Here is a 12031-nt window from a genome sequence, read left to right as displayed (position 1 = left end):
AATACTGGATATTAATATGTTATTATAAAATTGGAAGACTGTTTTATGCTCAGTATAAGCATGCATTTCTTTGATAAAGATGGTTTTTTTTAATTAAGCAAATACATTTTCCCAATGTATCTTTACTAAAATGATATTCTCATAGAAGCTTCTAATTACTTCTCTCTCTAGATCTCAGCTTTGTAAGATAGAAAATTTTCAGTTGCTCCTCTATGTTCCATTTTCTACAACTGGCCAGAACACATTAAGAATTAAATTAGGGATGCCTAGGTGGCTCAGTTGGTTGAGCATCAGACTCCTGATTTTGGCTCAGGTCATGATCTCAGGGTTGTGGGACAGGGCCCAGCCAACACGCTCCGTGCTGGGGTCAGAGTCTGCTTGAGATTCTCCCTCTCCTTCTCTCTTCCTCCCTACCCTCCTTGCAGGTGCATGCACTAAGGGGAGCCTGGCTAGGGGCGCCTGGGTGGCTCAGTCGGTTAAGCGGCTGCCTTCAGCTCAGGTCATGATCCTGAGGTCCTGGGATCGAGCCCCACGTCCAACTCCCTGCTCAGCAGAGAGCCTGCTTCTCCCTCTCCCTGCCACTCTGCCTACTTGTGCTCTCTATCTCTCTGTCAAATAAAAAAAAAATTTTTTTAAAACTTAAAAAAAACCAAAATTTAAAAAAAAAAAAGGGGGGGGAGCCTGGCTGGCTCAGTCGGTAGAGCATACAACTCTTGATCTCAGGGTTGTAAGTCTGAGCCTCACTTTGGGTATAGAGATTACTTAAAAATAAAATCTTAAAAAAAAAAAAAGAAAGAAAGAAAACAAGATCTCTCTTCAACAAGGAGCACAGTGCTCACTTATGTATTTATCCTTCAGAAATAATTTTCCACCCTAGGCATGAAAATGTGAAAATGTCCATTTTAGTGTCAACAGCCACCAGACATTCTAAAAATACTGTACAATGCTTTTATTCTCTCCATCTTGAGGAGGGGGATGCGGGGGGCACTGTCTGATACAACTGCCAGGATCTTCCTCCTATCTGAAATACAACAATTAGAATCTTCACAATGGCAATCTCTTCCCCTTGATAAGTTACTGCAAAAACTTCATTTTGTTATGAATTTGCACACACATGGAAGTTTCTGGCTAAGTGAATGAAAAGTTACAAAGTCAGGGCGCCTGGGTGGCTCAGTCATTAAGCGTCTGCCTTCGGCTCAGGTCATGATCCCAGGGTCCTGGGATCGAGTCCCACATCGGGCTCCCTGCTCAGTGGGAAGCCTGCTTCTCCTCTCCCACGCCCCCTGCTTGTGTTCCCTCTCTCTCTGTGTCTCTGTCAAATAAATAAATAAAATCCTGAAAAAAAAAAAAGTTACAAAGTCTCCTTCTTCATCCCTACTGTTTAAGCCACAAATAAATATTGCTCCCTTGACAATAAGCCAAAGGAAGTTTGTTTCGTACTTTCTTGTAGTATACTTGGTTGAAAGAGTTCCAGATTTCAGTTTAAATGAAAAGTCATAAAGGTAGACTAGTTCCACGGATTCCAACAAAAAGGTTATCATGAAGACTCAAATTATAGGACGTTTTGACTGTTGCTCATGGTCCCCGTTATACAAGGTCAAAGCTTTGGCTTTCCGTAAGAGTTTGTTGGAAGACTTCATCTGCCTAAAATCACAAGGAGAAATACAGGCAGCAGGGATACCTGAGGGTATGAAGAGCCCTGTGTACTTTCGCTCTGTTGTAGACTTTTTGAAACCCAGGGATGGAGGGGAGGATTCATGAATCCAAAGTTAGTGCTCTCTGCTCAAAAGGATCCATCTGGAAGTTACTCCCTGACAGCTCAATGGCAGAGCCCTATTCTGAGAAGCTGGGTTAGCCTCTCCCAAGCCCTTGAGATCTAAAAGAGCACTTCCTAGAGATCATCCAATTATTTTCGATATTTTTTAATCTCCAAGCCCTAAAACCTGACATAAAGATCAAATACATAAAACATGTCAAACTAGCACTGCTCTTGTAGTGGGAAGATGGAGTTAGAGACAAAGATGTTTAGTATCCATTTCCCCTCCTTACATGAGACAGTCTCCCCAGCAGTGGAACCCCTAGGGTTCCTTGGAACACAGTTTGAAAATTATTAAGTCTGTATGCTCAGAGAAAGACATGGAGATGTATACTGAAGGCTGATAATGGCAATTATCTGTCCTTTTTGTGGGGACAGGGAAAGCCAAAGAATGAAAGACAAAATAAAAATGGCAATAGTGTGGTACAAATATAGACTGTAAGATTTTATCTATAACATTATTGCACATCTATAAAAGTAAATATACATATAATCAAGTAATAGGTGTAAATGTGAGCAAATAAAAACATCTGATTCAGTTAAGGGCAACTTCTCTGTAGTGTTTCTGTTATTTTTATATTTTTGCAATTAAGTACCATTTTTTACAAAGGAAAGAAAAGTATTAATCAGATCTGTTTGTCCATGAGGTCCAGATCTGACAAGGACCATGTACAAACACTCAAGGGCCTGACCTGCAATATTTAGTCACTATTACTTACAGAGAAGTAGTGGGTTATAAAAACCACAGCTCTGAACTCCACCAGAAAAGGTATACATTTGAGCTATTTTGCCATTCTCAAAGGCACTAATTAGAACTGGTTATGGGGACAGATTTTATGATACACTTTAGAAGAAAAAATATGGGGGCAATTCAACACACATTGATCAACCAACTTCTAACTGCAAAACCCTGTTCTAAATGCCCTGTGACACCCACAGACAAGCAGGATATGGGCTGCTCTTCAGGAGTCCACAATTTCATGATGAAGACAGACACAAACAACTCTTAGTTTAAGAAAGAATGGAAGCCAAGCATGGACAAATAACTCCAACTTGGGACACTGAAGAAAAGGTCATGATCAAAAAACCTTAAGAAATGAGTGTATGTTCCCCACATGCCCCACTGCACTGCATAGCACAACTCCGGGAGACTGCCTTTCAAGGTGACCCAGCTAGACAGAGAAGGGGCAAAGGCCAGTCCAAGCCAAGGATAAGCATGAGCAATGGCAGGAAAGACATAATGTTCAGAGAAAGGTGAATTATTTGGTCCAGCTAAAATGTATGGGACAGTAGGAGCGGAGGGAAATAGAAGAGACCAGATCGGAAATACAGGTGAGGGAAGGTTTTTTGATGAAGCCAGCATAAACTCAAACATTTAACTTGTGCTTCAGGGTGGGAAATGTAGTAGAAGCATGGAAATGAGCAAGGAAAGAGACTAGAGGCACAGTAAGACTTGAATGAGAAAAACCCTGAATGGGGAACAGAAATGAAAAGAGCATGTAGGCACTGACAGGGGAGACGAGGTAGAAGTTTTAGCAACATAATCTGTCACTTTCTGATCAGTCACCTGGTTTAAGGTAGGAGGAGAATCCAAAAAATCATTACATGATCCAACTACTCTAATACCTCTAGTATATCTCATTACAAACTTTAAAATGAACATTCCATGCTCAGTACCTTCACTTTCCCAGGCCTGCAGCCGATCCTGGTCCCTGGTAGCACTGCCCAACACCTCTCGAGGGACAGGCTCCATTCGCGCATCCATCTTCTCTTGCTGAGAGGATTGGTTAAAATCTTCAATTGCCTTCTGGAAAAAGAAGTTCAGCTCCTCAAAGTTCATGGCCTGGAGTTCTGCATAAAGTTCTACCTGTTGGGCTTCATCCAGCTCATTCCAGAACTGTAGCAGGTGTTCCTGTCCAGCTTTGGACAACCTGAGTTTGAGATCGTTAACATTCATAATGCTCTGGTAGCCAAGCTTTGTGAAAATAGAGGTGTAATCTCTGCACCTGTAAACCTTAAAAAAAAAAAAAAAGGAATCAACAGCGGGTCAAAGTCCAACCTCAAAACCTGAGGAGCTTTTCCTACTACAAATAAGTACATTTTTTTAAAAAACTTAATGTTAAGGAAATTAACTTCTGCCTTTCCCTCACAAGAGTTGTGAGAGATCCAACTTGTAAAGACATAAACAGACATTTCTCTAAAGACATCCAGATAGCCAAGAGACATGTGAAAAGATGCTCAACATCACTCATCACCAGAAAAAAGCAAATCAAAATTACAATTATCACCTCATACCTGTCAGAATGACTAAAATAAAAAACACAAGAAACAAGTGTTGGCAAGGATGAGGGGAACCCTCATGCACTGTTGGTGGGAACGCAAGCTGGTGCAGCCACTGTGGAAGACCGTATGCAGGTTCCTCAAAAAGTTAAAAATAGAACTACCCTATGATCCAATAATTGTACTACTGGAAATTTACCAAAAAAAAAAAAAAACCACTAACTCAAAGGGATACATACACCCTTATGGTTACTGCAACATTATTTCCAATATCCAAATTATGGAAGCAGCCCAAGAGTCCATCCACTGAGGAATAAATAAAGATGGGGGGGGGGGTGTGTACACAATGAAGTATTATTCAACTATAAAAAAGAATGAAATCTTACCATTTCCAACAACATGGATAGAGCCAGAGAGTACTATGCTAAGTCAATCAGAGGAAGGCAAATATATGATTTCTCATATGTGGAAATTAAGAAACAAAACAAATAGCAGAAGAAAAAAAGAGAGAGACAAACCAAGAAACAGACTTTTTCTTAACTACAGAGAACAAACTGATGGTTACCAGAGGGGAGGTAGGTGGGGGGGAATGAGTGAAATAGGTGATGGGGACTAAAGAGGACTCTTATCACAATGAGCACTGAATAATGTATAGAACTGTTGAATCGCTACACTGTACACCTGAAACTAATATAACACTGTAAGTTAAATATACCAGAATTAAAATTTTAAAAAATAAAAATAAATAAAAATTTAAAAATAAACTTGTAGGACACAATTAGTATAATTAACTGTAATACTAACTAGCATTATACAGCAGGCACTGCACTAAGAACTTTACCTCCAAGGTCTCATTTAATTTTCACCAACTCTACAACAGAGGTGCTATTATTTTCCTTACTTTACCACTGAGGAGACTGAGGCACAGAGAGGCAACACAACCAGGCCAACTGGCGGAGCTGGGATGTGAGCCCAGCAGGCGGTCCAATTCCAGGGCTCACCATCTGGCCTCCCCACTGCTTCCCCTGTCATACTCCTCTGGCCGTGAGCACTTGACTTCTAAGTAACAACTGTTCTCCTTCTAGTGCTAATGAGGGAAACGATTCTGTTGTATTCAGAATAAAACAAAATCCAAGAAGACAGGAACACCTATAATCATGAAAAATACATTTTATTTCAATAGCAACTTCTACAGAGAAGCAATAAAAACGTATCTATTATCTTTACTAAGAATTAAACCCTAAAGGGACAAGCAATTCACATGTAACAATCAACAGATAAGAAATGTAATACAGCAAAGTGTTAAACTGCATACTATTCAAAAATAAGAGAAAGAGGAAATATTGAATCTACTTGTCTACTATAGATAAATGCAAGAGAAGGTAGGCGTTGTCTAGAAAGAGTTCACAAAGGAAGCATGATGGAGCTGTGTGTGCCTCACGTATTAACACAGATAAGATCAGAAAACAAGCAGAGGAGGCCTGTGTGACGAGAGCAGTTAAGAAAGCTCAAGTTCTACGTAGCATGATGGGAAGAGATGTAGGGTAGGACTCGACCATGAAGAGCCTTGAAAACCAAGCCAAGGAATTTAGACCTAACAGAGTAACAAGAAGCCCACAGCAGATTACTCAACAGGGCCATGTCAGCATGCTTTAGAGAGACGACAGAAAGGGCAATGGCATAAAATAGATGGTAAGGAGGGACTACAAGAAGCAGGAAAACAAGTTCAAAGACAACTGCAGGTATGAAAAGCCAAAGTTCTGAGCCAGATTAGTTGCAAAGGAAATAAGTGTGAAAGGGAGAAATTTGAGGGTCACTGTAAAGAATCATCACCAAGTTCTAACTGCTTAGACATGAAGGACAGGAAAAAAAGTTACCAAAGAAACAGCCTGCTATCTCCTACCATAAGAACAGTGGTAGGTAACAGACATGGTAGTTCGGAGCAATGTTCTGGAGTTCTGTGTGCCTCACCTGTAAAGTGGAATTAATAACAGTATCTACCTCATCAGGACTACTAAACATCAAACACCATTCACAAACTCAGGTTAAGAGAACCTACATCTGTTCCCTGAGGTAGCAATAATAACACCTATCGCTTACATATCACTCGTGGATGACTCAGTACAATTCTAATTGCTTTACAGATACTTGTTCATGTCATTCTCAAAACAATGCTAAGGTACTATTGCTGGGATTACTTTACAGAGGAAGATACTGCACCACAGAGACAACCTGCCCAAAGTCCCAAACTAGTAAAGTGATAGAGCCTGGATTCAAACCCTAACAACCTGACTCTTGAAGTCACCGTCTTAACTGTTACGCTCTACTGCCTCTCAGGAGAAAAGACTGTGGGTGAGTGGGTGTGGGCGTGGGTGTGTGTGTGTAAAAGAAAGGCGCAGCAAGAGCGAGTACATTATTTATACTTTATTCAGAAATACAGACACAACTGATGTTCTTACATCTGACTCACTTTGCAGAAATGAGTTCACAAGCCAACAGAATGGAGAAAGAAAGAAAATGCACAAAACAGGCAGGGGCGGAACTTCACAGGATGAGTAAATACTTCATTTTAAAATGTATTATTACTTTTTATTCAGTAATGGGTATGGTGATCCAAATCAGAAATTGCTCAGAAATAATTTTAACTAATGTCCACTCAAAAATACATTCAGGAAATGTTTTATCAGACAATAGAGACAGGCACATAGCTTCTATAATTTTTTTCTTTAAATAAGATGCCCTCTAAAACTGAAGTGACAGACTGGCTTCAGGATTCTTCATATAAAATCAACTTCAAATTAGATAAGCACATAAGATTCAGTGTGCTATATTCCCAACTTTTATTTTTGGTTTGTTATTTAGATTTATTTCAGGGATATAATGCTTCAAGTGTGAAATGAACAGTACTACTCATGAAATCCACTTTATGAGGTACCAATGATTCCTAACAAAATTAAGGCTCCCATATGAAACAAAAATGAAACCTTATTATCAGGGTGGGACACAGTTCTACCTTGCTGTCACCTAACAGCCCTGTCCTTTCCTCCAAGCACTTCCTTTAGCCCCTCCTATCTACTGAAATCCCATTCACCCTTAAAGGCCTGCCTCACATACTCTAGCTTCAAGTGCATCTTTATTGGTTTAGGAATCAAACAAAAGTGACTTTTATTCCTGGCTCTCTTCCTCGGACCAAGTCATAGATACCTTCAACTTTGTTAATTTCATCTGCAAAATGGGAACAATAAATTTTATTCACCAGGTTCAGAGGCATAAGTGAAGTAAGAACCAATGAGAAAACAAGGCTCAAAGAGGTTCAGTAATTTGCCCAAGGCTACGTACCTAGTAGATAGAAGAACAGGAATTTTAACCCAGATAAACCTGACTCTAATGCCTGTGATCTTTGCATCAGACAATAACCCTCATAAGCAGAGCAAATACTAAGAATTCAACCCAACATCTCATTTAAGAGGCAGGAGAGCTGGTGGAAGTCAGCATCGGGCTCCGGAGCCAGCCTGGCTGGGCTCAGACCCCTGCGGCACTATTTCCTAATTCTGTGACCTTGAACAAGTTACTTAACCTTTCTGTGCCTCAATTTTTCTCTTCTGTAAAATGAGGATAAAAACAGTACTTACCTCTAAGGTTAAGAGAATTACTGAATTCAAAAGAAAAGCATTTAAAACAGTACTGGACACATAAAAAGCCCTCTATAAAGGTTATCAGCTACTATTATAAAAATGAAACTTGTGCTTCAGAACACTGAGCTACAGCCTCCGGAACAGGAGGAGAGCTACTGGCTGAGTTAGGCAGTGGAGGATGAAGAGAAGTGTGAGAAAGGTACAAGAAGTGAAAGAAAACCCAGTCCGTGGCAACGGCAGGAAAAGCGGTTTAGGTAAAGAAATATACTCAAGGCACGAGGCATCGTGCTGGAAGATGGGCGACAAGTGGCCACAGATGAGGCTGCATGTGCTTCAGTGCTGCTACTCCTGTTCAAAGACAGATGGTGAGCCCACAACCTCACTCATGCCAATAGGTTCCTGCTCAGTTTCCTTTTCACACGCAGAGGTACGTCAACAGACAATTTATGAAGGAACATTATTTAACTTTCATGTGCCATTAATTCATTCAATATTTAATGAGCACTTACTGTCTGCCAGGCGCTGATGTAGGGTACAAAGACACAGCAATGCACAAAGCGACAATGCGCATGCCCACATTCCAGTGTGAGAGACAGGCAAACATATAAAATGTCAAGTAGAAGAAAGTGGGCTAAGCGGTGAAAGTGCAACGAGAGGGGGACAGTGGATATTTTAAATGGGGTGGTTAGGTGGAGCCTCTGAGACATCTGACAATCCACCCAAATGAAGAGAGAGCAAGTCAGTATCTTAGAGAGGAACATTCTAGGGACAGGACAGCAGTTCTGACACAGGAATGTGCAAGGTCAACGCAGCTGGAGCAGAGTGACTGAGCCTGAGGGACTCTAATTGAGGCGGACACTGAGCAGATCAAGTAGGGCCTTTTGGTCAAAGTAAGAACTCCGGGGTTTGGGAAGCCATTGGAGAATTTGGAGCAGGGGAGCTTCATGGTCTGATTTAGATTTCAGAAGGATCATTCATTGTTGTGTGGAAAAATATTCTGTAATGAAGGGAAAAGTGGAAGCCAGCAGACGGCAGTCAGGGAAGTACCGCGGTAGTCTCCATGAGATGATGCTGGCTTAGAGCAGTGGTGGATGTGGGTCCTAATCCTACAGGATTAGGTCATGGGTGGAATGTGGAGACAGAGAGAAAGACAGGAATCAAGCAAAGAGGACTCCAACTGGTGGTGCCATTTACTGAAGAGGGGAAACATTAGGACAGGAGGAGATTTAGAAATATGCCGGACATGTTAAGTTGGAGGTGCCTATTAGACATACAAACAAATGCTGCTGAGACAGCAGAATGTGGTAGTCTAAAGTTCGAAGGTGATACTGGAGCTAAAGATAAAACTTTCAAGGTCATCAGCATACGTGATATTAATTATGAACTTAATAAGATCCCCTGTCAAGTGTAGATGGATAAAAAAGCAAAGAAGTTAGAAGACTGAGCCTTGGACATGCATTAGGATATTAAAAGGCATTTCTATTGATTTATATAGATTTCAAGAGATATGATACCATTGTTTTTTAACTAAAAAAATACATCACGTAAAAAACAAAAAAAAGTTGAGAGAGACAGTTTTCTATTAAACTATTGTCCAAGGAATTGGGTCTTTCCTAAGGTCTCATCTATACTACTGTTTTTGCCCAGATTTAAGGAAGCATACTATAGCAGGAAGATCATCTGGCAACCAGGTAACTGAAGAATTGGAAGTCCTAGTTCTTGGTCCCTCCCTATCAACTGACCCTATGCAAATCATTCCACCTCCCTGTGTACACATTTCCTCATAAAGACGATAAAACCAGCCTTCCTCACACACCCTCAAATGAGAGTCAAGAGTGGAGAGTCCCTGCCTACTAAAACATATGCAAACATAGTATTGTAACATTTTAAGATATAAATCAGTCTTTTCCTAAGAAGTCATTAAATACCCATTCACCTTCAGATGCTTGGGAAAATGGATCCATACAAATAAGACAACTCAGGTTAAATTTTTCCCCACACAGGTTAAACTTTGATACCTGGCCTTGGACCACTGGTGGTCTGCAAAGGTTGACAAGGTCACAGTGCTAAATTGATTCTGGTAAGAGGTCTGGATGTAATGTGTAATGGTAAGCAATAGTGAATACAAGAGTTAGAGTAGGATTTTTACTTTGACAAGCAAAGTCTGAAAAAGTCAAGGATCTGCTCAAAAAATGATGGCAGAATTTGGTATATGCCCATACCTAATACATCTGCGTCAAAAACAATGACAAATTTGGTAAAAATCCACCATGATCAAATATACCTTTATTAAAATTTAAATGCCAGTATTAAAGAAATCCAGGATTTCCCCTCCTTTCCCGGTCTCCCTCCTGCCCCTATCTCTGCTGCTATATTATGCCCCCAAAACTGGTAAGTAAACTTCTTAGAACTTTTGAAAAATAGTCTTGGAGTTGAGCCATAACCACTGAATCCTATAAATGCTTGGCAGCACAGACTATGAAGTCTTTCTCAATCCCAGCTAAGGGAGCCAACTCACTAATAATGAAGGAATAGAAGCTGCCTTCAGCTTCCTGTAAACCCTTCGGTCCACACCTACAGAATCTCACCTTAAAAGTCCTTAAACTAAAAGCACTACATAATGACATCTTCATATTATCATAATCATTACTACCTCATTTCAGAATTCATAAACCGTGCACAAATAAACACAGGACAGCATCAGGCCAAACTTAATACAATCTTCAGGAAGCCATATGTTCAGCACATGTGTGCTTTCTCAGCCCTCCAATCCCATCCTCCTGCGTGGCCAAGGCAGGGGAAACCCCGCAATCTCAACCCTCTCCCACCACCAGTGTTAAAACCAACCAAACGAACAAAAAGGGGCAAGCGGGCTTTGTCCCCTTCTCACGTCCCCCGCAGGTATGTCCACTCTTCCCTGCCTACGCCCTCAGAATTCTCTCCCTCTTCTGTGCCAGACGGCCCACCCCGTTCCCAGCGGACACTTCAAACGATCACTTGTCCCCACCGGAGGCCCCCGAGCTTGCCCAAACTGTCCGCAAGGCCCCGGCCCGAGAACCTCAAGGCCCCTGCCCCCGCATCCAGGTGAGGCCCACCCCCAGCCGTTCGACAGAGCCCCATTCCACACACTGCCCCGTCCGGGTCCTCCCCAAAGCCCCCGGCTGGGGCGCACTCCCCAGCGGGGGTCTCCGAGCACGGCAAGCGCCTGCGGGGCGCGCGGGGCGGTTCCTCGGCCAGGGCCAGGCTCGCGCGCCAAGCACCGACGTGGCCGTGGGAGCGTGCGCGTGGCGGGACCGGGCCCTGGAGTCCCCTCCGGGCTGGCGGGTGACAGGGGAAGGAGACACGACTGGGCGGGGAGCCCCTCACCTCCCTCGGCGCAACGGCGACTCCGCCCGGCTCCGGCTCCCAGCGCGCGGCCACTCCTCGGCGTCCCGCGCCCGCTCCGAATATATACCCTCATCCGGGGGGCCGGGGCGGCGGGGCGGGCCGCGAGCTGGCCCGGGGAGCACGGCCCCGGCCACCCCGCCCCTCTCTCGCAGCCAAGAGTGGCTACCCGCGCCGGGAGGAGCCGCCACCGCCCGCCTGGCCACGTCAGCGCCGCGAGCGCTGGCGGCGAGGCGGGCGCCGAGGGGGCGGGGACTGGCGCGTCACTCATTCCCTGGCCCAATGAGGACGGCGCTGGGAGTCCGGTCCGCGGGCGGCCCCGCCCCCCCGGCGCGCAGCGAACGCGGAGAGTTGTGCGCTGCGTCAGCTGGGAGGGCTGAGGCCGGCGCCCTGCGGTGGTCGCGTCGGCCGCCCAGTGGGGGCCCTGGCGTCACAGCTGGTCCCGCGAGCTGCCGGCCCACGGCTCCTAGTCGTCCGCTGGCCCAGCGCCTCGGCCTCACCCCGTTAACAGAAACGGACCGCGGAGTTGGGTGGGGAGCGGTGTCATTCGACTGGTGGATTTCCGACAGGCGGCGCGGAGGGTTGCGAAATGCGGCCGTGTCTGCGCACCGACCCTGGAGGGCGGACCCGGGGCGCACTCTGACCTTGGGCTGGCTGTTGCGTCTCTGGTTAGCGGGATCCCTGCAAGGGCTCCGACTGCCTTTCTGCTTTATGGGTTTTTGGTCCCAAGCGCGAGAAGCCAGGCCCGTTTACTTCTGCACAAAACAGGCAGGAAAAGAGAAGAAAGGCAAGCAAAGGTATTATGTAACGAAAAGCGCGCCAGTGAGAAAGAGCCCAGATGTCCGTTTTGTGTGACTGTGTTACTTCCTCAGGATTCGATACGAAACTGGTGGTTGGACTGGATGACCTCCATGGC

General features: G+C 44.1%; 1 protein-coding gene across 4 annotated transcripts in view; it reads right to left on the bottom strand.

The window, feature by feature from the left end:
• UAP1 (UDP-N-acetylglucosamine pyrophosphorylase 1) overlaps window positions 1-11336 on the bottom strand; it is a 36574-nt gene extending 25238 nt beyond the window's left edge. For all 4 annotated transcript variants that reach the window (XM_021698472.1, XM_021698471.2, XM_021698473.2 and 1 more), the window contains exons 1-2: window positions 11098-11336; window positions 3494-3830 (exon numbers count right to left, since the gene is read on the bottom strand). In XM_021698472.1, coding sequence (XP_021554147.1) covers window positions 3494-3773 — 280 coding nt within the window. In that variant the 5' untranslated portion in view covers window positions 3774-3830; window positions 11098-11336. The remainder of the gene's footprint in view (window positions 1-3493; window positions 3831-11097) is intronic.
• Window positions 11337-12031: the final 695 nt, after the last annotated feature.

This window comes from Neomonachus schauinslandi, chromosome 6 (assembly GCF_002201575.2).
Source record: "Neomonachus schauinslandi chromosome 6, ASM220157v2, whole genome shotgun sequence".
Lineage (NCBI taxonomy): Eukaryota > Metazoa > Chordata > Mammalia > Carnivora > Phocidae > Neomonachus > Neomonachus schauinslandi.
Note: the sequence above shows the minus strand (reverse complement) of the source record. Positions and strands in the feature narration are given on the sequence as shown.